Below are 26,063 nucleotides of genomic sequence, written 5' to 3'. Positions count from 1 at the left end.
AGCTCCCAGAGATACCCTGCTCTGTAATACTGAAGAAGTAGGGACTCTGTTTTTACAAGCACCAATCCACTACATACACACCAAAAGCATTTTCCCTTGTAGAAATTGCAGGGTGCAGTTTATTGCAAGCACAGATTTCTCTGCTGTGTTGCTCACCCAATCACAGCAGTTTTATTTATTTTTTAATCCTTAAAACATGAGTGTGAGCCCAGGGCAGGTGGGACGGATCTGCTGAGAATCCACGCTTCCTTGGGATGTCAACAGCCCGGAGCACAATATGTTCTGTCTCCTTAGCGGTGATTAATTACTTCCATGAAAAACCAGCCTGCCCACATCCAAACCTTAATTTCTTTTAAAGGGACGGGGCATTTCCCCCCCTCCAGGCTAATCCCTTTTCTAAATACATGAAAAATCCAGTGTGTGTGAGAGGAATTAGTGGAAGGACTCTTCGCTTTTAAGTCATGCCTTAGGGGGGGTCTGTCCAGCTGTCAAGTCATCTCAACTGGAACTTTGTATGGTTGCCAACACTGGGCTGCAAAATCCTGGAGGCAGATTCTGGAAGGACTGAAGACCCAGCTCAGTGAGGTCATGATAACCCCCAAATAAAACTGGTGGCAGTTATTAAAAGAATCACTAAGTTGAGTTGATGAAATCAGTGCAGCGGGACAGCAGAATTACCAGTTCTCACAGGTATAACTGGTGAAAATACTGGGTAGCTCTGAGGTTCTTGCTATTGAATATTCCAAATGTTAAGAACTGGATGGCATTTTGAGGAGGAAGAGAATGCGCCTTGCTTGTCAAGAGTTTAGGAAGATATTTGAGTGATCGGAGGGAACGTTTGGCTGCTCCCGCACATCTCATTTATGGCCTATGTAGTGGGTGTGTTTGTTTTGTTTTTTTACGGTCAAGTGAATTCCATGGAAATCCTCCATTTTCAACATGACCTGTTGCTGCTCAGAGGGATTACTCCACTATGTGGCTTTCTGACAGCAGGATGTCAGCAGTTTTCAGGAACATTCACATGATGTTGGACTCCTTCCATATAGCTTTCTTGAGATATTTTTCAAATCTTTTAGGAAAGATTGGAGACGGAGCATTTTTTGATATTGTGTGTATGAGAAGCTATGTGTTTTTGTCAGACATTGGGGCCATTTTTGTTAGCTGAGTCTCTGTGGCAGCCATTTTTCTATCACCACTATCGAGCTTTTTCTGAGGATTTTTTAAAAAAAGCAGAAATACCTGTATGATAATATTGTAATGTCTATTGTAACAATGTACTTGTCCCCAGCTTTATTATTATTATTATTATTTTAAAAAGCAAGTCTCTAGCCCCTTTGGGTGTGGAGTTATAAGGGGAAATGTACTGGCGGTACATTTCTCACAGCTAGGGATGCCAACAATCTAGGGGGGGGGGGGAAGTCCTACCCCTTTAATAGAGGGTTAAGTGGATATTATTTACCAGGGAATTTAACCTACCTCCTTGCCATGAAAAACTTCACCTAGCCATTTAAACATGTTAAGCCTCTATTAAAGGGATAAGACTAATTTTTTCTTGGCGGTTTATAATTCTACATAAAAACCGCTAGAAGCGTACTTAAAAATGAAAATTGGGAACTAGTACGTTTTTACAACTGATCATTATCATGTGTGAGTGATATCTATTGCTGATTTAAAAAAAAAACTGCTTCCAGGTGTTCATGTATGGGGAAATGGCGTCTATAGAGGGCTGTGTCAAAAAAACTGAGGGAAAACTTCAGTGTGGATTCCCCATTTTACTGGCAATCCTCTACATTTACAACTGCATAGAAGCTACACAGAGAAAAATCAACATGTAGAAGCAGCTCTAGTATATAGGGTTGCCAACGAGAAAAAAGCTCACCTCTGTGTGGATATTTATTTATTTATTTATTTAAATTTATAGGCCGCCTCATCCCCGAAGGGCTCGAGGTGGCTCACCACATGGCTGTTTCAAACAGCAATTTAATACAGTATAAAAACTAAATCCAATGAAAACACAGCAGCAGTTAATAACAATAAGTAAATTAGAACAACAAAAATTGTGTAAAACATACACACACAGGCACCCGATAGCCAAATCTGCTGCCAGTTTGGGTTTCTCAGACCTCACTGGATGCAGAAAAATCTAAAAGGTGAGGGTAGTCCCCTGTGCAAGTACCAGGTCATTACTGACCCACGGGGAGTCACCAAATCATGACGTTTATTAAACAAACTATGTTTATGGGGTGGTTTGCCATTTTCTTCTTCAGTCATCTACCCTCAGCAAGCTGGATACTCATTTTGTCAACCTTGGAAGGATAGAAGACTGAATCAAACTTGAGCCAGCGACCTGAAAACGACTTCTGTCGGGACTAAACTCAGGTTGTAAGCAGTACTGCAGCTCATCACTCTGTACCATAGGGCTAGGAGGGGAAAGGCTGGTAGTTGTCAAGCAGCTATTTTTCCAGGAGTGAATCGTCTCTGTAGTGCCCAGGAGTGGGGAAATGGGAGGAACAGAGGCAAGGTCTCAGAGTTGGAAAGGAAGCTTGGGGTTCCTGATCCTTCCCAGTGGACAGTTCCTACAATGGTTGGGTGCTGGCACTGACAGCAGTTGCTAGGGAGACACAGACTCCTCCAAAGTCTCCTGGGAGAGGGTAAGAGGTGAAACAGGCCTGAAATCTTGCCACTCCAGTACCTAATGTTAAGCCACTCTAGTACCTAAAAACAGCATCTGTGCCTGTTCCAAACTGCTGGCATTCAGATGTGATATGAGAACCTGATGGTGGTGGAGGCCGGTCAGCTCAAAAAATGTGTGTGTGTGTGCGCATGCGCACCCAGGGGAGGGGGAGAGCTGAACTAGTGGCCAAAAATGAGGAAGTTGAGCCAACAGCAAGGCTGTTCTCCCTTAAGTTTCCCAACCTCCATGTAAGTCTTGGAGATCGAGAATTACAACTGTTTTGTAGACCAGTGGTTCCCAACCTAATTGCATACCCCTTGGTCACCCATATCCCTAAAATTGTTTTGGCTATTCCTGCCATAACAATCCACTCATTTCTTCTGGAAGCTGCAGAGTTCATTGTCAAATCCACAGAATACTTGACAGCTGAGCTGTTAAAAGTGTGAGGCACACTAACTCAACTGCTGTGCTTTGACTTATATAAGACAGTAAACCCAACTGTGAAATGTGACAGCCCCAACAGCAACTGGAGGAATGAATGACAGAAAGATTCTAAGAGGCCTGAGCTGAAAGCTGAGAAGAAAGGACAGTTGGAAAATGACTGCTGCAAAGAGTGTGTGAGGAAAATGTATAGCTTTTCCAAGAACAAGAATGGCCTACTTCTTTTATAAAATCTTAATGTGGCGTCTTTTATAAAATCTTAATGTGGTTGGCAACCTTAAGTCTAACAGAAGTGTAGGAAAAAGCAAGTTCATGCAGTAATATTATTTTAACTATGTTCTGTTCAATATTTTAGGCAGAAACATCAAAAGCCTCTGGTACAGACCCTTTCTCATCTATTTAAAAGTTTGGGGTGAACCCTCAATGTTGGAAAAAAAGCATTTCTGGATAAAATTCCCTGCTTGGGAGGACACGGTTGAGATTCTATGGTTCTTGGCATGGCATTCTCCCAAACAAAGGAACTATTAAGCTCCTTCACTGAGATTGGCTGTTTTCAACCAAAGCTATAATCTGATACATACCAACCTGGAGTCAGCCCCACTGGGTCATACATGGGTCTTGCTTCCAAGCAAACGTGCGTAGGTTCATGCAGTAACATTTCTGAACATGGATTCATCCTGGTTCTGGCATGCGCTCTTCCCTCCCCCCACCCCCAGAACCTGCATTGAAGTGCACCTTTTTCCCCACGGGCATGGAAACACAGTTTCCGCAATAAGAGGCTTATGGGAAAAATTAAGGAAATTTAGAATAAAAGGTGACTGTATAATAAAGCAATGGCTAAGACTCCATGAAATATTAAAAGGGAAAATTATAGGATCAGTATACAAGTACATGGTAGAAGATAAAGAATTTATGATAAGAATGTTGAAACAAAAATGGGAGAAAGATAATTTTTTAGAAGAAGAAAAAAATAGAAAGAATTATGGACAGTATGAAGAAGTTAAAGATTGAAAAATATGTGGAACTAGAAAGAAAGGTTTTACTTAAATGGTACAGAACCCCAATACAACTAGCCTATATGATTAAAGGATTAAGCCCAAAATGTTGGCATTGTGGAGAAAAAGGAGCATATTATATCCATATGTGGATAGAATGTAAAATAGTGAAAAAGTTTTGGGAGAATATTTTGAAATATGTAGAACAGTTGGTAAAAGTAAAAATTGATGTAAATAAAGATTTACTAATTATGGGGATAATAGAGGATATAAGAGTGAACAGAAGTTTGGAACCAATGTATAAAATAATTATTAGAGCAGCACACGCAGTGTTGGCGTTGGGCTGGAAAGATAACAAAAAATGGACAGTTTCAAAATGGTTGGAATACATATGGGAACAAATACAGTTAGAGATCTTTGAGAGACTGACAGAAAACATATTATGGAAAGAAAAAATGGAAGATATTATGAAGCTATGGACATTGTATGGAAAATGGATGGAAGAAGCCGGATTTAATGAAGAACTATGGAATAAGAGAATAAGAAGAATGAATCTCCTGCTGCTTGCATGAAATAACCAATAGAAAAGAGGGGGGGAGGGGGGAGAAAATGGAAAAATGTATAGATGGAATGAAGATATTGATTGTAACAATTGTACAAATATTCTATACAATAAAAAAATTATATATAATATATTCTATACAATATTCTATACAATAAAAAATTATATATTTTTTAAAAAAATTATAAAAATTTAAAAATTATATATATATATATAAAGGAAACAGAGTTTCCAATGTGAAGAAAATCCAGTTCTCATATAGACTGCATTCTTCTGTTGGAACCAAAGATTTTCTACATATAACCTCCCCACACACGTGTTCCCTAAAAAGACGGTCTGTTTTTACAGGGCAGGATGGTGTGTCAACAGGATCACATTCATGTTCCAACAGCCTGAACTACATACATCCAAGTTTCTACATTTCAGAAAAGATGCAGGAATACATTAAACCTCCCCCAAATAGATATGGTGTGCAATGAAAAGTATATGGAGAAAAAAAACAGATGTCCTCCTCCCCTATGCAGATTGTCTCCAAGGTGCTCCTGAGGGTCAGGGGGGTTTGAATCCCTCCCTATGTGCTTCTCAGTCCAGGCAGGATTCAATGCGTATGCTCACCGTGGTACCCACAAGGCCTCACTCTTCAGATTCCGATTTGTCTCCAAATTGTGAAGCTGACTTCAATGAGCATCAAGATTCAGACAATTCAGGTCACCATGTTTGTTTGTTTCATATCAGTTTGCACCCAATAATCACCACAGGCTTTAACGAAAGAAATACCCAAATCAAATGTCCGCCTTTTTTATTGGACAGGTGGCAGAGGTTCAAATGGTCGCAGCCTCCTGCTATCAGGAAGAAGTCATCCTGGAAGCTCTGTGGAAGGGTTGGGTTACTACCAAATAACCTGACTACCGAGACATGACAGAAAGACTCAGAGACAACAAATGGTAAACTATTTAGCTTTATTGAATTACACTTGCGGGGGCAGCTCTAAAACACCCACCTGTTCTCATTCGGGCTTAACTACACGGGAAGTGGTTTCCAAGACTGCTCTGGGTCCCGAGGACTCAGGGCAACCCCAGAAAGGGTGTCCCGTGTAGGCAAGTCCTGAGTGGCTTCCAATAAAGGCAGTGCAGAGAAGGCAAAAAGACCTGCGTCCACCGGGGCCAATCTGGGCACACAGGGAAAACGTTCCCAAATAGAAATGGTGTGCAATGAAAAGTATATGGAGTAAAAAAACAGATGTCCTCCTCCCCTATGCAGATTGTCTCCAAGGTGCTCCTGTCAGGGGGATTTTGAGGCTGGAAAAAAATCCCATCTTTGGATAGAGCTATGAGGGGTTGCTGAGAAGCAGGCTGGAGGGTTGTTGTGGCAGGGAGACTGGAGTTAAAAGCCTGAGGACTGGCTTGGGAGATGGGTGAAATTGACATAAACCATGACCTGCCCCTCTAGGTCTTTCCAAATACCTACTGTGATGTGGAGCAAATGTATCACTTTTGTTCTATTGGTCGACAGTGCAGCATTCACAGGGATCTGCTAGGTGGGATGAGATTACCCAGCATTCAAGACTGACCCTTGACAACAGATGCCAAGCGACTCTCTAAGGCAGTGTTTCCCAACCTTTTCGAGGTCAGGGTACCCTTGACCTCACTCTTCATATCTCACGGTACCCCTGCCGCCACCCTCCACCTTCCCCTCCCATTGCCCCTGCTTGCCACACCCCCCACCTTCCCCTCCCAGGGTGAAGGGAAGCACTGGGGGTGGGGGTGGCTGCTGACCTTGTGGCAGGCCCTGCCCCATGGGCCAGCTCCATGTCCTTGCTGGCGCTGGTGGGAGACACCACAAAAATGAGGGTGGTGGTGGTAGTGATGCCGTGGTACCCCTGGGACATGCTCACGGCACCCCAGGGTACCACGGAACCCTGGTTGAGAATGGCTGCGCTAAGGCTTAGCTGGCCTTTTACTTCCCTTGCATGTATGGCTAAGTACTACATGCATTTCAGAGAACAAACTCAAAAAGGCATTTCAGAGAACAAACTCAAAAAATTCAAGGGTGAGAGAACCCCAGTGTTCATTTTTCTTTGCCTACCATGTGAGAAGTACAGGACAGCAAAGGCAGAAGGCTCCTGGATGGGTCATCATTGTGTGCTATGCTGCCTTCCAGAAAACAGAAGAGAGACAAGAACTATGCAGAGCAGTGACTCCTTCTCCAGACACTGGAAATTTTGCACCAACACACAGAAAAGTTGCCAACAATTCCTTGCCAGTGTTCTTTGATATTCACACACAACTCTCAAGTTTAATTGACAAAGTGCACAACTAGTTCATGTTGTCTTTCAGTAACACACGGAAGTTTCGCACATATTGAAACGTGATCAATATTTTGCCTTGTTCCAAAGTTCCACCTTCCTCTCCTGTAAGGAGTCTCCAAGCAGCTTATAAACTCCTTCCCCCTCCTCTCCCCACAACAGGCACCTTGTGAGGTAGGTGGGGCTGAGAGAGCACTGAGAGAACTGCGACTAGCCCAAAGTCACCCAGCAGGAATGTAGGCGTTTACCAAAACATCCTATTTTTTTTCATATCAAATATTGCACATGCTCAAAACACTGATTCGGAATTCTCATGTTCCATGGAAGTGGATGTGAACACAGTTTGAGAAGCTGAGCTCTGGCATAGAGAAATAGCAACAGCGTCAGACTAGGATTCGAGAGGCCCAACCAACTGATCTTGGGCCAGTCCTTTTCGGCCTAACCTACCTTACAGGATTGTGGTTGAGAGGATAAAATGGTGGAGAGGGGAACAATTATGGAAGCTATTTCGGGTCCCTGCTGAAGAGAAAAGTGTGCTATAAATACCTGAATAAATAAAACTCTGGGTATGCCCCTGATTTCACTTGCCTGCTATGGATTTTTAATAATTTTGCTCTAGCCTTCAATTCCCTGTGTCTGTGGGCCTTTCTCCACTTACGATTTGCAGTGCGCTACTCTCAGCGTGAGCGATTTCTGCCGCGGGGTTGTGTTCCCCACTCCCCCGCGGTCTGTGCGGGGCAGTCAGAAGGTGCCATTTCTTCAGCGTCAGAAATGACGTGCGCTGAGGGGACGTGAGAGCGCAGAGTCGGGGCGGCTGCGTTGTCACCGCCCGGACTCGTGGGGAGCGCCGCTGGACCACGCGCTATTTGGGGAGAGTAGCGCGCAGCAAACGGTAAGTGGGGAAAGGGCCTGTGTTAAGTGCCATACAACCCCTGGTGGCCCTATAAATCAATATCCTCTCAAACATTCTATTGTCAACAGCCTTGCTCAGGTCTTGCAACAAAGGAATCTTGCAAACAAAGGCCCCTTCCGCACATGCAGAATAATGCACTTTCTATCCACTTCCAATGCACTTTGAAGCTGGATTTTACTGTGCAGAGTAGCAAAATCCACTTGCAAACATTTGTGAAAGTGGATTGAAAGCGCACTATTCTGCACATGGAGAAGAGGCCAGAGGGCTGTGATTTCCTTTACAGAGTCAGTTTATCTCATATTGGGTTTTCTTCTTTTCCTGCAACTTTTAACTTTTCCTGGCGTTATTGTCTTTTTCAGTGACTCTCGCCTTCTCACAAAACTCCCTAGAGCCCAAATAAGTTATCATTCTCGAGTTTGTAGCATTTTGCAGACCGGTCCTGAAAGTCTTTCTCACACATGTTTTGATGGTGGGACAGAAAACAGAGCACATTCCAGGCAAGGCGGAACGCTCTGTGGGTGTCGCGCGCCAAGAATCCGAATGCTTTCAACCTGTCTCATCACCAAGGTGGCTGTCAGGATTGGTTCTCAGAAGGTTCCTTGTTGTGCCTTGACAACAGGCATTCTCTCATCTCCGCGTGAACAAGGGATTCCCTAGAAATGACTTCCTCACTATGCTCGACTTCCTCCCCCTCCAGAAATCAGACACCAGAACATCTAATCACTCCCCTTTTCAGGGGGAAAAAAAAGCGCCTTCCCCTGCCTTCGCCTCTCCTCTCTCTGTCTCTCTTTCTATGCATTAATCTTCTCAGCCCCTTGGCCATGCAGCGATACAGTTTACTTTCCAACTAAGCGCCTTTCCATAAACGCTGCAACCAAAACATGCCATGTCTCCAGAGAAACTGGCTTGTAAATGCCTCCTTGTGGGTCCACTTCTTTAATATCCTGGCGTTGTGCTCTGGTAGAAATCCTCCACCGGGCCGTTTTTTCTTCCCTGACAAGAGGCAAGGTCAGTGGCTTCTCTTGTTTCTTTTTTTAAGAAAAAAAAAGAGTTAAAACAGCTGCATTTTAACATAAGGCAATGTGGGCATCTTTCTCTCACATCCCCCTTCTGGCTCTTAATATCTTCAAAGGCACATCTGCAGAAAAAAAACTTATCCGAGACTCCTCTTTTGTGCAGTGCCTTTTGCTTTGTGTGGGATTCACTGCTCGCAATATTTAGTTTCTGTGCTGCTTTGTAAACCCATTTGTTTCCTGACCCACCAGTCTTGAAATATGAAGCAGCCTTCAGCCTTTCTGGAGGCTTTAAAAATGTCCCACAAAAGACGAGGGCTTCCCTGAGTTGCAAATGTTCTTGCAGCCAGTCAGCCAGCTTGGAATATTTAGTTGATGTTACTGAGGGAATTATGCTAATGCTGATGCTTCGGGGTGAGCTAAGTGGCCACTCAGGTTGCAACTATGTTAGGTTGCTTTGGTGGGTTTTGTTTGGAAAAAGAAACAAGTTTGCATAACCGTTTTCTTTTTAGGGTAATTGCTCTTGCAAAACATCCTGCTTTTTGGTACTACATCATTTATCATTATTGGGTTTTTTTAAAAAAAAAGAAACAGTTTGAAGAGATGTTTCTTCATTGGGGTAATCTATGTGCAAAAGAATGCACAATATGTGACTCTAGTAGGGGAAAACAAACCCAGCAAGTTGAAAGGAAGGTCTCTGCAAGCAAAGTTCAGTCCCAGAAAGAAATAAACTTCTACAGCCTGTTTAAATTATACAAACCAAGCATATTTCTCTATGTATTGTCGAAGGCTTTCAATACTGGATTCAACTGGTTGTGGTGGGTTTTCCGGGCTGTGTGGCCACGGTCTGGTGGATCTTGTTCCTAACGTTTCACCTGAATCTGTGGCTGGCAGTGTGTAACAGACTCCCCTCTGTGATACACCTCTGAAGATGCCAGCCAAAGATGCAGGCGAAACGTTAGGAACAAGATCCACCAGACCACGGCCACACAGCCCGGAAAACCCACTACAACCATATTTCTCTGTGTTTGGCTTGCTTTTTCATAATCTGTTCTACTTCTGTAACTCATGAGGAAGAACAACGTGCCACCTTTTGACCACAAGGAATTTTATTCACCCACCCCTCTGGTTTCTGAGATTTTAAGAGGCATCATTTGTTTCAAACCAACATTGGGCATTCAGCAGGACTAGAAACTTATTTTTGAAGTGAAATTCTCAAGTAGTTGGATTCTGCACCAAGGCCATATTTTATTTTTATTTTCCTCCATGACCGATTGGCTAAGGAGCCTGGAGTTTTTTTGCCTCCCTGTGGACATAGAGCAGAAATGATTGGGTGAACAGGGGGAAATGGTGAAATTCCTGCATTGTGCAGGGGGTTGGGCTAGATGCCCTCGAGACCATTCCAGCAATATGTTCCTGTTAATTTATTTGCTTAATTTGCTCCTCACTTTTCTCTTCCATGGGGACCCAAAGCAGTTTACATTCTTCAGAATGTAGATACCTAGGATTGCCAACTCCATGTCTGGAAATTTCTGGAGATTTGTGGGTCAAACCTTAGGAGGAAAGATTTTGGATAGAGGATATGTTACCATGGAGTCCATCCTTCATTTTTTCCAGAGGAGCTGATTTCTGGAGATCAAATGCAATGCGGGAAGAACTCCTGGAGGGTGGCAACCATATCAACAGGTGCAGCTTAGCACCTTTTCACTCCAATGCGTATACCATTGTATGTTATATTGGAGAATAAACACAAACTTTAAAACTTGTGTATATGAAACTGGCCATCTGGATTGGCATCAGAGGCCGTTTCCGTATAGCCTCTAAGCGCCCCCACGCCGGCAAGAATTCTGCCGGCGTGGGGGTGGAGGCCCGTTCGCACGCAAGCGTGCGAGCGAGCCCAGCAGAGGCCGCCGCAGGAGAGGCGGCTCCGCACAGAGCCGCCTCTTCCCCCTTCCCTCTCCCCCTTCCCTTGTCCCTGTCGTCGTCCTGCTGGCCTCCTAAGCCCCGCCCACGCTGCCCTCCAACCTCCAGGGGTCGGAGGACAGCAAGGGAGGGACTTAGGAGGCCAGCAGGACGACGACAGGGACGAGGTAAGTGGGAGAGGGAAGGGGAAACAGCGTGTTCCCGGCGGTGCTGTTTGCACCGCGCCGCCGGGAAGACGCTGTCCCCTCAAAAACAACCCTTTAAAGGGTTGTTTTTTAGGGCGGCCTGACGCCGCCCTGAGGGAGGGGAAGGGCAGCCAGGTCGGCGCTGCTGCGTTTCAGCAGCGCTGCCTGTGTGAACGGCGGCCTGGGGGCAGCGTTTTTACTGCCCCCAAGCCGCCGTTTTTGGCCCATGCGGAAACGGCCCGAGCTAAGAACATAAGAACATAAGAACTAGCCTGCTGGATCAGACCAGAGTCCATCTAGTCCAGCATTCTGCTACTCACAGTGGCCCACCAGGTGCCTTTGGGAGCTCACATGCAGGAGGTGAAAGCAATGGCCTGCTGCTGCTGCTGCTGCTGCTCCTGAGCACCTGGTCTGCTAAGGCATTTGCAATCTGAGATCAAGGAGGATCAAGATTGGTAGCCATAGATTGACTTCTCCTCCATAAATCTGTCCAAGCCCCTTTTAAAGCTATCCAGGTTAGTGGCCATCACCACCTCCTGTGGCAGCATATTCCAAACACCAATCACACGTTGCGTGAAGAAGTGTTTCCTTTTATTAGTCCTAATTCTTCCCCCCAGCATTTTCAATGAATGCCCCCTGGTTCTAGTATTGTGAGAAAGAGAGAAAAAATTCTCTCTGTCAACATTCTCTACCCCATGCATAATTTTATAGACTTCAATCATATCCCCCCTCAGACGTCTCCTCTCCAAACTAAAGAGTCCCAAACGCTGCAGCCTCTCATCATAGGGAAGGTGCTCCAATCCTTCAATCATCCTCGTTGCCCTTCTCTGCACTTTTTCTATCTCTTCGATATCCTTTTTGAGATGTGGCGACCAGAACTGAACACAGTACTCCAAGTGCGGTCGCACCACTGCTTTATATAAGGGCAAGACAATCCTTGCAGTTTTATTATCAACTCCTTTCCTAATTATCCCCAGCATAGAGTTTGCCTTATTTACAGCTGCCATGCATTGAGTTGACATTCCCATGGAACTATCCACTAAGACGCCCAAATCCCTTTCCTGGTCTGTGACTGATAGCACTGACCCCTGTAGCATGTATGTGAAGTTTGGATTTTTTGCCCCTATGTGCATCACTTTACATTTAGCTACATTGAACTGCATTTGCCATTTCTTAGCCCACTCACCTAATTTATCAAGGTCCGCTTGGAGATCTTCACAATCCTTTGTGGTTCTTACCACCCTATATAATTTGGTATCGTCTGCAAACTTGGCCACCACACTACCCACCCCTACTTCCAGGTCATTTATGAATAAGTTAAAGAGCACTGGTCCCAAAACAGATCCTTGGGGGACACCACTCCCAACATCTCTCCATTGTGAGAACTTCCCATTTATACCCACCCTTTGTTTCCTGTTCCTCAACCAGTTTTTAATCCATAGGAGGACTTCCCCTCTTATTCCTTCATTGCTGAGTTTTCTCAACAGTCTCTGGTGAGGAACTAGATTAACTAGATTAACAGCCGGAAATCTGTCTGAGGCCCCTTCCGCACATGCAGAATAACGCACATTCAATCCATTTTCACAATTGTTTGAAAGTGGATTTTGTTATTCCGCACAGTAACATCCAGCTTCTAAGTGGATTGAAAGTGCATTATTCTGCATATGCGGAAGGGGCCTTTTCCCCTATTCTCCTTGCTCATATAGGAGAGATACTGAAGTACTATAATATGGAGGGTTTCTTCCAAATCCTATGGAGATTTTGGTTTGCTACTTGAGCTTTGCTTAATGGGAGTATATGCTATGCACAAAAGTCCCAATAAGGGCATTTGCCATTTTGTGAATGGAGCAATGCACATATTTCCATACATGTAGAGTTGGGAATATTTGGACGGAACCCCAGTTTTTGAGATTTCCAAAGCTATCTGCACATTAAAAATAGACACATCACCTCATCCTATGGTTACTGCACAGATTGGGATGCTCAAGTGTACTGCAAGCGATTATGCATGGCTGGTGCACCAAAATCAACCTTCTGAAAAGGACTGAAGGACAAAATACCAGGTTATTCGGGTATTGTTCATGGATCTTCAGTTGAAGGGCGTAAAAGCCTTGAATAATTGCTGTGCATCCATTGTGACACAGCATGATGCCTGATTCACTCAAATGTCTGTCACTGCTTTTTTGTAACTGAGCAACTCAGAGGCTGCTCCATGTTGCAGGCTCCTTGCGTGATGAAGAGCCTCCCAAATGGTTCCAGCAATTTTGCTTCTTTTTACAACTGTGACTTTCAGGCTGCCTGCCAGAACCACAGGTGACCTCCTTTGAGAAATCCATCCACTGTGTCGTATAAGTCATTTGTTAGGTTGGGGAGAAGCATGAAGTTGTGTGGTGAACGTCATCATAACAAAGACTACCTCAGAGAAACGGCATGCCCTTCGCAACTGTTCCCATCTTACATTTCAAGCACTCACATCTATGAACAGGAGCACTGAGGGCAGAAGCAATCTAGCAGGAGGTGCACCGGCATGCATGGCAGCCTGCGCCTGCGTGCATTCGTTTCCCACCCAAGGACCGGCGCAGTGGCTGCGTCCTTGCCACAGCTCTGCCCAGGAATGCCCCGCCCCCGGAATGCCCAGCCACGCCCCCGTCGTGCCCCGCCCAGCCCCATTGGCGCTACGCCACAGTTTGAATCCTACCACCATGGGAACCTGTTACTAAAATTTTTGGATCCCACCACTGACTGAGGGGATCAGGAGGGTAATTTGGCCAGGCCCTTAAACTCAACGGGGCTCTCAGGTTTAATATTTTGGCATTTTGGTATGTTCTACAATTTGTCTTTATGGGTGTCATATGTTGTCATTAAAAAAAAATGTCTGTTATAGATGGAGACCTTAAAACCAAGATGTGGTCTGGGCCTGTCTGAGAGGGCCTGTGTGTGAATAGGGCCTGTAGAGGATTGCCAATCCAGGGAGATTTGGGAGCGGAACCTGGGAGTTTGAGGAGGGAAGGGACCTCAGCAGGAATGTGATGTCACAGAGTTGGCCTTTCAAAGCTACCATTTTCTCCAGAGAAAAATGTCCTTTTGGTGGAGATCAGGTGTAATTCAGGGAGAAATCCTACCTCACCTGGAGGATGGGAACACTAGGCCTGAGGAGAACCAAAATATCTAAGGGCAATTCCGCACATGAGTAAAAAAGGTTCGACCCAGTTCCCTGAGAAGGATACTGACCTAGGTCGAAGCCATTGTTGTTCCCCACTGCAACCAGCTTGATCCCAGCTCGGAGGGCAGAATCATCCTGTGCCTCTTCGCCACTCCGTTGCGATTGGCTACTGTTCTACGGCCATGTTCCATCTATCCCCACACACGTTATTAAAAAAACTGCCACAGGAATGGAGGGATGAAGGTGGCGTTTTTTGATTGGCCAGCTGTACGGATGCCCGAAACACTCAGCTGTGATTGGCTGAATGGGGGACTCCTGGCACCAGAGATTCTGCACTTTACTGGAATCGAGCTGAGTTTGAGCGTGGTTCCCTGAAAAAGTAGTAGTTCCCAACTGGAGTTGGAAATTTGACCGTTACACGGGGCAAAGCTGGTACAAAACCACGTCGATCCCAGTGGTTGTGCGGAGCACTTAGGCCGAACGCACCTCCAACTTAGGTCGATAACGCAAGTGTGGAATCAACCTAAGCTGAATACATGAAGAGCTTTTTTTTTCTGAGGACATTTGATTAGGCAGGTCCAGTGACACTGATTCAAGTCACTATGTAGTAACTGGAATGATTTTATCAATGGTGTGCCCCTTAGCTGTACAGCATAGCAATGGTAATAATACCTTTTGGAATTTGTCTGACTATCTGAGTCCCATGGGGTGGGTAGAGATCCTGTTATAGGATTTAAAATCCGGAGAACAGGAAAGCCATTGCCACCCCACGTTTCCCTCCACCCCAATTCGTATTGCCTACACCATCACATTATTTTGAAATCTAAGACTTTGAACCTAAAGAGAATCCAGATGTTTTCCATGCCACAAATACAGGCGTTCTGCCCCCCCCCCCTCTTAGTGGGTCAGGGATCCTTGTTTAATTGATGAAGACAATTGGGCTTAGTTGACTGGGTCAAGAGTTACACTTTAATAGCCAGAGCTATCTATCCCCATCATTGCATCCTTGGATTACTATAAATATTCTCAGGGAGGAAGGAAGGAGCCAAGCCAGAAGGTTTAGATGTAGAGACAGATGGGCTTCTACTTACCACAGATGTGCATTGGTGTAGTTTCAGCTGCTGTTAATCAACAGGGCCTCCTCTCTAGCTTCAAAAAGAACTATAATCACTTACACAGTCAAGGACTTGGAACATCCTGTATAAGTGATTAGATGTTATATTTCCTAGTTTGGATGGGAATCAGAAGCAGGCTGGAAATAAAGGACTCCTAAATTTTGTTTCTTTCAGCGAAGCAAAAACAAGAGAGACCTTGGTGAATAGCATTTTAAGAATCCCTCAGTTTATAAAATCTGTCATAGAGGTGAACACTACTTGGAGAAACTGCTTTCGTTTTACTTATCCAGTTGAACCCCACGCTTCCTTCAAGGAGCGGAGAGTAGCATACATTACTGACCCATGGGGTGACACTGACATCGCATCGTGAATGTTTACTAGGCAGACTATTGTTTATGGGATGATTCATCTACACTTTGCCCTCAGAAAGCTGGGTATTCATTTTACTGACCTCGAAAGGATGGAAGGCTGAGTCAACCTCGGGTCAGCTATCTGAATCTGACTTCCATTGGGATCAAACTTAGGTTGTGAGCAGAACTTGGATCGCTTACAACTCTGCATTATGGGGCTGATATTATACAGGCTCTTTAACACAAACTGGTGGGTAGAGGGACATGCTTTATTTTATTTTACAAAATTTATACGCAACTTTTCTGCCCTCATAAAGGCCCCTGAGACAGCCAACAAATTAAAAACATAATAATAAAGGAGAAAATTTCTACTGGGAAGTATCAAATCACCAGCTCTCAACCCAGAAAGCAGCTAAGTTATGTTTCAGCATACCTTCTGGAACTTCTTTCCGTGTCCCTACTCAGCTGAGACTCCATGTTCTCACCTATCTCTTCAGGGGAGGTGACACATTTTGCCATGTCCCAGAATAAAGACATGGCAAAAAATTTCACAGGTTACTGGCTGTACTATATGGCTTTATGAGGCTGTATGGTGCCCATGGGCCTTATATTTGACACTCATGTCATAAGGCTTTTTGTGACAGAGAACTTTCTGGTCAGATGGCAACCCAAATACATATCCCATATATAAAATCTGGCTGGATTCCTCCCCTCCCCCCCCCCAAATATCTGAATCCAACAGAATGAACTTTGTTCATATCCAGAAAAAATTAATTCTCATATCTCTAGAATTTCCTATTTTTGCTGAGGTCTTGTGTGGCATATTAGATTGGGTTGGGGACTTGGATCAGGAAAACATTGGCCAAATGCAATGTTTTGAGGCCGGAAATAAAACGTTTCCTCCATAGAGTTCCCCATGGTTTGTTTGTTTGTTTGTTTGTTTGTTTGTTTGCTTGTTTGTTTGCTTGTTTGTTTTATTGATTGATTGATTGATTGATTGATTGATTGGTTTTGTATACCGCCCTAACCCCGGAGGGCTCTGGGCGGTGCACAACATAATTTCCTCATACAGCATATACAACAAAACCCCATTAAAATAGATTAAATTAGATTAAAACACAGCAGTAGTTAACAAAGATGGCGTCAGCGATAAACCCCAATTAAAACCCTCCCAAAAAGAGGGGGGCTAAAAGGTTTTAGCCCAAAACGTTTTATTTCCTGCCTGAAAACATTTTATTTGAACGCTGTTCCCAAGCTATTCTTTTTGGAAAATGGTTTCTGGAAGCAATTCTTTTGTGGAACCATTTTCACTTGCTGTGTGGATTTCTTTAAAATGTTTCCCATGTTGCTCTGCAATCCATAGACTTCCTTGTCAGCACCATTTTCTGAGCGCACACCACCCATCTTGCGTTGTATGTAGGTCAGTTTTTAAAATTTTTTCGAGGGGTCATGTCTACATAGCTACATAGACATGGCCCCTAGAGACTTGCAGCAGAAGGCTTTGAAGTTTTGTAGCTATGCATCTGAGAAGAAGAAGAAAAATGGAACAACCGCAAAATGGTGTCCAGGAAGTTTTTGAGGAGGTGAGAGTGGACAAATGGGTATTTTTTGAAAAAATGTTAGCAAAACGTTTTCAGGGCTTGAGCAGGCCTTATATTCAAACCAAGTTGGAGCTGTTGAGAGGAATAACTTCATATACACGACCTAAATTATATGTGAAGCAGTGGCGTATTTGCCTAGGGACAGGGGGTACCCTCTGTCCCCGGGCACCACTGATCTGGTCACATGGGTATGTGTGCAAAATCGGCCCTCCACGTGACCAGGAAGATGGCAAGGCAGCAGGAAGTCATCGACATGGGCAGGGCCAAGGAAGTCAGAGGACCCCCCCAAGCCTCACCCCCTCCTGACGCCTCTGATGTGAAGTATACTGAATAAGTACTAAAAAGTTCCACACATTCATTGGCTTCTTTCCCTCCTTAGATCATTTTATCAAAACGCTTCAGGAATACCAAGTGGTCAGTCCGGCAAAAGTCGATCCAGATGGTCATTTTCTCTCTTACAGTTTATGTCACCATATCTCAAATGCTAGACGGAAAAGAGACCTGAGGCAAAAGGACAACGAAGTGTACTACAAAATTAAGCACAAAGAAAAGGATCTCTTTTTTAACTTGACTCTCAATCAAGGAATATTGTCCAGTCACTATATTCTAGAAAGGAGATATGGGAACTACAGTAGAGCAAAGATTGTGCCACATACTGGAACATCATGTCACTTCACTGGGACAGTTCTGCAGTCAGACGCAAGAAATGGGACCGCGCTGATCAGCACATGCCGTGGGCTAGTAAGTGACAAATTGACTTTCATATTTTTGTTGTTATTGATCATTCAAGAATATCAAGATGTCCATGAACCAAAAGGTATTTATCTCCAATATCAGAAGTTAAGATTTCAGACTGGATCTATATGTGGATTTTGTTTAAAGGTTTGATAAAATAAATTTATAGCGGGTATTTTGATGGATCACCTTTGTCCACATCAACCTACCTGCAGGCTAAGATCAACTGGCATTATAACTGAGGTAAGGTTAGTGGGCATGCCTGACAGGGCCTTTTCAGGTGTGGCTCCCAGACGTTGGAACTCCCTGCCTTTAAAAGTCTTTCTCATTGTTGACTTTCTGGAGAATGATGGAAACAGGTCATTACTGGAGAACCTTTGCACCATGATGTTTTAATGGCAGGCTCTTGAATGTGCTGTTTCTTGAAACCATTTGCTAGTTTTATTGCTGGTTTTTGTTGGATTGTAGAGGTCAAAGTTCTGTTGGTGGATTGTCGGCTCCTCCATGTTTTCTTTTACTTTCTTTTTTTGCTGATTTTACTTTTTAAAGTGGTTTTACACTTTTTTGTGCTGATTTTACATGTCTCTTAGACTTGTAGTTTTGTGTTTGCCCTGAGAGCTTTGATAAAAGTATAAATGCCCAGGTTCTTTTGCTGAGACAGGAAGTGTAGAGGAAGTGATAACTTCTCTCCTTTCTGCATAGGTCAGGACCTTGAGAAAACTCACAACTCGGAGACAGAAAATCCTTTAAAAATATTTTTGAAGGGTTTATTGACTATAAAGTCCTTTTAATGAACCAAAAATAATGGCAAACAATCAGTCCACGAAGGGCCAGCAATTAAAAACCCAGACATAAAATACATCCTTGAAAAATACTGACGTTAAGTCCTTAAGCAAGCAATAAATCCTATACAAGCTCTAAGCATAAAAAGGACATAATTACAAAACAACTGTTGATAGCGGAACTAACAGATAAACTGAACTCATCCTGAAGAGGCAGTTATAGAAAACATCACCTAATCAGGAATTGGCACCAATTAACCCAAACAGGTAGTATGACTCATCATCTCATTGGGTGCCAAACATATCCTTTGTTAGAGAACTTGATGCAGCTGGTCCATGATCTTCAATTAACTGTTGTTCAATGTTAAGTGGGAAGCATCAGGAAAAAGCTAAGACAAGCAATTTTCTGAGGACTGCTATGCCAAAACTCACAACCGTCATGACTTTGGCTGAGCTAATATGGCAATTCCTCCACAGGAATACTAAGGCAGAACGGGCACAATAAGAATAGGGAGTTGGATATATTGGGGGCTGAGGTGTGTCTGTGGTGGTTGGGTGACTCCTTTACCCTTAAGGCACCCAAGAATTCTACACTGTATTTTAGAGGCAGCTGCACTGTCGATTTAAATAAAAGCTTTAGGGGTAGTTATATTTTACATTCCTTTCTAGCAAACCATGATGTAGCATTTGCCTTTTCATTTCTTTTCTATACTGAGTTCTGCATGTTAGTTGCATAGTCTGGCAACTCTGGATTTCAAAATTCTTAGAGATTTGGTCCTGGGTCCTGGGGTGGGCAGAGTTTGGGGACCTCTGCAGGATATAATACCAGAGCCCATCCTGCAAAGTTTTCATATAGGGGAACTGATCTCGGTCATCTGGAGATCAGTTGTGATTCCAGGAAATCTCCAGACACTCCCTGGAGGTTGGCTACCCTTTGAATCACTGAAGAATCCTCAGCAATATCAAGGTCTTTTTGTGGGGGGGGTGGGGTCGCAGCTAGTGCACAATCCATCAAATACATCTGAATGGAGGGTTATCTTTTCCAGCCCCTCTACAATTTAGGGAAGGACTGACCTTTGAGCTTATTGACAAAGTTCCCAGTGGAGAGTTTATTTATTTATTTATTAGATTTATAGGCCACCTCACCCCCAAAGGGCTCGAGGCGGCTCACAATACAGCTGTTCCAATAACAGCACATAAAATACATAACTAAAACTAACCACATTACAACAAATTTCCATAGCAGTTGCCCCTGTAAGACCCACAGCAGGCAAGAGGAAATCAATCCCGGTGGTGCTTGCAGGCCATTTTAATATCTCGGGCTCTCCATGGCATGGAGGATTAATTTTTTTATCTTGAACATTTAAAGGAATGTTAAAGAACTAGCAGAATGCTCGCAATCCAGGGAAAGACTGGATATCCAGCCAAAATGGGATCATGAATCACAAAAAGAGGGAAGCTTTTGTAGGCTTGCAGCTGCCTGCAGAATTTTGAGCCTAGCATGCATTTGTCTCAATCCTCAGTTCTCTTGCGGCTGCAAATCAGAGGAAGCTGGTGTAAACGTAGGTGAGAAATTCCTCCTCTGCACCACTCATCAGTACAGAATGGTATTCTTCGCTTAGGGGACACTGTTCATCTATATCACATCCAGAAGAGGCTCGGAAACAGAAGTCGAAAGCAGGTTTCTCTGTCCCACCCACCTCACAAAGGTGCCTGTTGTTCCATAGTGAGAGCCAGAGTGGTGTAGCGGTTAAGAGCAGTGGACTGTAATCTGGGGAGCCGGGTTTGATTCCCCGCTCCTCCACATGAGTAGTGCACTTGTCCCCACTCCTACACATGAAACCTCTCAGAATTCTCTCAGCCCCACCTACCTCACAAGGTGTTTGTTGAGGGGAGAGGAAAGGAAAAAAGTTTGTATCCCTCTTTGAGTATCCTTACAGGAGAGAACAGGGTATAAACAGAGGTGGGATCCAACCAGTTCTCACCACTTCTCTAGAAGTGGTTACTAATTTTTTCTGAGTGCCGAGAAGGGGTTACTAAAGCAACCTCCCTGCCCAATAGGGACTGGAGGTGCGTGTGTGCGGTGACGCCACTGTTTGAACCTGTTATTAAAATTTTTGGTTCCCACCACTGGGTGTAAATTCAAACTCTTCCTCCTCCTCCTTAGGAGGGAAAAGGAAGATGATCATAAGTCACTCTGAGACTCCATCAGGTAGAGAAAAGTAGGGTAAAAAACCAACTCTTCTTCCTGTCAGATTAGCTTTTCCTAGCCCATTGCTTGTAAGTAAACAATGGTGGCATCCGGGAGGGTCACCGAGAGGAAGAAGAAGGGAGGCAGACACTTGTGGTCATCCCGAAGGGTGATAAAGAAATTCAAGGCCCTTCTTGTTTACCTGTCATCCTGCAGGTGTGTGGTGGCAGAAGCACCTCCTCTCTCTCCTTTGGACATTCTTGTTGTATATTCCAGTGGTGTGGCATCTGAATTAAAATGGGCTGCTAACCACACAAAGCCACAGTGTGAACACACAGCTGCTTTGCATGGGTAGAAGCCCAGTTTAAAGGAGATGCCATGTCTTTGCTTAAGCCATCTTGAGTTTCAATCAAGACTGATTTATTTAGATGTTGTCTCCTTCATGGGACTCCAAACACAACTTATATAATCTCTACATTACAGTCTTCACAACCACAACCCTGTGAGGTAGGTTAGGTTGAGAGAGACTGGACTGAAGTCATCAAGTGAGCTTTAATGGCAGAGTGGGGGTTCAAACCTGGGTCTCTAAGATCCGACCTAGACCAACACTCTAAACCACTATATCACACTGGCTTTTCTGAACAAAAACAGGAGAGAATCAGGCTGGGTGTCTCTTTTTCTCTAAGCAACTCTAGTCTCGTATCATACGGCATGCGGCGGACCCTATCTAGAGTTGGGAAATCTTAATGGACATCATTTTTTTCCAGACGTTATGAATCCAACCTACAAGCCTGTGCTGAGGTTTGAATCTGGGGTGGAAGGATGCTTCTTTTAACCCCCCCCCCCCAGTTTTGATGAGTAACAGCATCTATCTGCTTCAAATAACAATGCACTTTCCATTCAAATATAGTGATTTTCCCCCTTTGACATGTGTCAGAACTCCCAAGCTGAATGCTTTGTCCCTGCTGCTCACGTGATGTTCGTTCTAAGAAGTTTCTGCCGTCCTAGGCCTAGGAAGATTCCGTTTCAGCAACCCTTTTACCTGGGAAACGCAAAGTACTTTTGCACAGAGCGGGCTTAAGTGCATCTCACTGTATTTTGGATGATGACCTGCACGTCTTATTTGCTTCTGTGTAAATCCAGTAGGCAGAGACGCTGAGAAACTTCACAAAGGAGATCAGTTTTCTAACCCCTTCCAAACTTCTTGCAGAAATTTGAAAAGGTGTCAGACAATTGAGTTCCTTTATGATTGAAACACGTACGTTCTGAAGGAACTGTTGTTGCAATAGTTTTCTTTTGAATGCTGCATCAATAAGAAAACATAAAAAGGCCCAGATTGAGGAAGCAAAGTTCACAGAGAAAACAGCTATTATGGATACCATCTGTCTCGAAAATTGAGAGGGATATGTGGTGCAGTTCTTTTATGGGGCTGGAATAAAATGTTAAAGGTCTCCTGAACAAGACCACATTTTAAAGTAGGATTTCTTTAAACGTACAATTTGTGGTGGTTTATATATGAAGCTCCTCAATTCATCCCAATCAGTCCTCCAAAAGCAGATTTCTATGCACATTTTCTTGAACATGCTTTTGTTACCTTTCACAAGAAGGCACACATGGACCTACATCTGAACATTGATACACACTGATCTTTGGAGTGGCAGGTCAGTCTACCAGTGACTGAGTTCGCACTAGCTATAAAGTCTGAAACTGCCATGCTTCGTACACTCTCTTTTGACGGGCGGATCTGTTTTTCCATTCTGTTCTTCCAAATATAAATTTTGTAAAAGCATAAAAAAGATGATTGCAGTACATGCAGTCAGTGGTGGGATCCAACAATTTTAGTAACAGGTTCCCATGGTGGTGGGATTCAAACTATGGCTGCCAATGGGGATGGGTGGGGCACGACGGGGCGTGGCTGGGCATTCCGGGGGCGGGGCATTCCTAGGTGGGGCTGTGGCAAAGACGCAGCCGCTGTGCCGGTCCTTGGGCGGGAAACGAATGCACGCAGGCACAGGCTGCCACGCACGCCGGAGCACCTCCTGCTAGACTGCTTCAAGTTATGTGCACTACTGCTGAGAGGAGGGGCGTAACTAAGGCAAAAATCAGGTGGCCAAATCACCAATTAGTAACCCCCTCTCGGCACACACAAATAATTAGTAACCTACTCTCGGGAACCTGTGAGAACCTGCTGGATCCCACCTCTGCATGCAGTCTAGTAAAGTAGTACCAAGGGTCGCCGAGGCTATTTTGTGGGGGGAAAAAACATTTCAATGCTGCTTGCAGTTGGATAGACACACAAAAATATGACTCTAAGAACATAAGAACGAGCCTGCTGGATCAGACCGGAGTCCATCTAGTCCAGCACTCTGCTACTCGCAGTGGCCCACCAGGTGCCTTTGGGAGCTCACCTGCAGGATGTGAAAGCAATGGACTTCTGCTGCTGCTGCTCCAGAGCACCTGGTCTGCTCAGGCATTTGCAACCTCAGATCAAGGAGGATCTGCCATGGTAGCAGCAGCAGCATAGCAGCATTGGATCCTAATGCCCAGTTCCTGTGTTTGCTATTTTCCCCTCAGCCTTGTCACCCTGCTCTCTGTCACAGCTGTGTTACCGACAGGAAAATAAACAAAATATTTTCCTGAAGTCAGGTTGCCTAGCTACACTGGCTCCATGCCTGGACACGGAGACTTGTGTGGTTCAGAAGCCTCCATAAGGCTCACAGAGAACGCATATGTATTTTTGTGCCAATGCTATATGGTTTCCCTCTTGTTTATGCCTTTCTAGGATGTATTAAAAGCCCCTTTTAAGTTGAATTTGTGATGTGCCTGCAGTTTAGGATGTTAGTTTAGTTAGGTTCTTCAGTTAGTTTAAGGTTTTGTTATTGTTAGATTTAAGAAAGCCATGCCAATAAGTATTTGTAAAGTCTTGCCCATAAGTATAAGTACATGTGTTTATCCTTTAAGGTTTCCCTAACGTTTAAGTTTAGAAATGTTATTTTTGAAATTTGTGTCTGATGGCCAAAGCAGTGGCCAGAAAGGTTGATATTAAGGGACAAGGAAACTAGTCCTGGAATTCAGTTTGGACCAACACCCAGGTAATCCCATCTTCACCAACAAAAGGACCTTTTGACTAACAAAGGATGTCACCCTGTTTTGCTATTGGACTGTTTGAAGTTTTACTCTCAGGATCCAGAAGCTCATTGGACTATTGAAGTTTCCACTTCTAGGATCTCAAGATTCATTGGCAGCCTTTTCTTTTGGGACTTAATCCCATCAGCAAAAACAAAAGACTGTCTTCCTCCTCTTTGTTTTAAATTGTCTGTATTATGTGGCAGGGGACTGCCCCCTTCCTCCTCTGATCAAGGTGAAAAACTGTATAAAAAGGGCTGTGTTTCGTTCTGTACTGGGCAGTCTGGCCTGGAAAGAGCTTGAAATCACAATAAAGAACCTCTGCTCTGAAGGCAGCCTGCCTCTGCATCCACTCACTGCTGCCAAAGCTGAAATCACTCTGAAATCACTATTGCTCATTGCTGACAAAGCTGAAATCACTCTGAAATCACTTTCTAGTTACCCCTGGCTGTGGGTAACAGTTGCACATTGTGCAGTCCACAACTCCTTTTCAAACCCTTTAAATGGCTTTCTCTGCTTCCCCCCCCCCCCCCGATTTGCTGAGAGCTGCAGTGAGGGAGGCAACCCAATCTACTCTGTGTGTGTGTTTTGTGTGTGTGTGTGTGTGTGTGTGTGTTTGTATGGTTTTGAGGCAGTCAAGACAACATAACTGCATTGTTTCCAAAAAGGAATAGGGTGGCACAGCAAGGAAAGAAATGAATAAAAACTCAGCTAAGGTCCAAAACTCTCTGATCTATTTCAGTGGCATGCAGAAACACAAAACTCCCCCAGCCCTCCCGCAAACATTTCAGCCAAAATAGAGCTGCAGAAATGCACAATCATTACTGTGAAAGTCCCTTGTCAATTTCCTCCTGCAAAAGCAACTTCCCACGCCCATTGTCAATTTCATGCACACTTAAGTGGGATACATACACTGCCTTAAGGTTATATAGCTAATTCGAGATGAAATTGACAAAGCTGATACAACCAATCTGACTTGTGCCTGTACCCTAATCTTACACTGGTAATGCAATGTGACAAAGAGAATTTTCTTTCAAAATTCCTGTTGAAAACAGGGTGAAGGGGAAGAGAACATGGCTGAGGGGGAGGTTGAGCGACTATATGGGGGCATGGATAAGGGCCAGGTGTTTGGTGGAGCAGAGAAAGAAAGGGCCTTTCCCCACTTTTCCTGCCACCGCTGTCGCTGCGCGGTGCTCTCAGCGCGAGACATCCCTGGCGCGCGTCCGGGTGTCCCCACGACCCCGCGCTCTGCAGGGGTCATCACAAGGCGCCGTTTTTGCCAACGGCAGGGATGCCGCACGCTGAGGGTGCGGGACAGCGGCAGCGTCGGGGCGGCTGCGCTGTTGCCGCCCCTGACGTGGGGAGTGCAGTGGGACCCCGTGCTACTTGCGGAGAGTAGCGCGGGGCTTAAGGTAAGTGGGGAAAGGGCCAAAGACAGTTTCAATATGATTCCATGCTTGGGGGAAGCTGGCTTGGAAATGGATTGGCGGTGTGGGGGGGTTCTAAGAACAACCCCCCTGGTTCTAAGAACAAACTTTAGAACCAGGGGGCATTCATTGAAAATGCTGGGGGGAAGAATTAGGACTAATAAAAGGAAACACTTCTTCACACAACGTGTGATTGGTGTTTGGAATATGCTGCCACAGGAGGTGGTGATGGCCACTAACCTGGATGGCTTTTAAAGGGGCTTGGACAGATTTATGGAGGAGAAGTCGATTTATGGCTACCAATCTTGATCCTCTTTGATCTGAGATTGCAAATGCCTTAACAGACCAGGTGCTCGGGAGCAACAGCCGCAGAAGGCCATTGCTTTCGCATCCTGCATGTGAGCTCCCAAAGGCACCTGGTGGGCCACTGCGAGTAGCAGAGAGCTGGACTAGATGGACTCTGGTCTGATCCAGCTGGCTTGTTCTTATGTTCTTATGTTCTTATGTGGTAAAAGTACTCAGTAAAACAATGGAGGAAAAATGAAGGGAAACGTTTCCGGAA

General features: G+C 44.5%; 1 protein-coding gene across 1 annotated transcript in view; it reads left to right on the top strand.

Moving 5' to 3' along the window:
* The first annotated feature begins 8,637 nt into the window (after nucleotides 1-8,637).
* Nucleotides 8,638-26,063, top strand: part of ADAMTS12 (ADAM metallopeptidase with thrombospondin type 1 motif 12) — a 208,668-nt gene continuing 191,242 nt past the window's right edge. Inside the window, exons 1-2 of the mRNA XM_048504340.1 lie at nucleotides 8,638-8,898; nucleotides 17,620-17,981. Coding sequence (XP_048360297.1) covers nucleotides 8,772-8,898; nucleotides 17,620-17,981 — 489 coding nt within the window. The 5' untranslated portion in view covers nucleotides 8,638-8,771. The remainder of the gene's footprint in view (nucleotides 8,899-17,619; nucleotides 17,982-26,063) is intronic.

Source organism: Sphaerodactylus townsendi, linkage group LG07 (assembly GCF_021028975.2).
Source record: "Sphaerodactylus townsendi isolate TG3544 linkage group LG07, MPM_Stown_v2.3, whole genome shotgun sequence".
In the NCBI taxonomy this organism is placed as follows: domain Eukaryota; kingdom Metazoa; phylum Chordata; class Lepidosauria; order Squamata; family Sphaerodactylidae; genus Sphaerodactylus; species Sphaerodactylus townsendi.
Note: the sequence above shows the minus strand (reverse complement) of the source record. Positions and strands in the feature narration are given on the sequence as shown.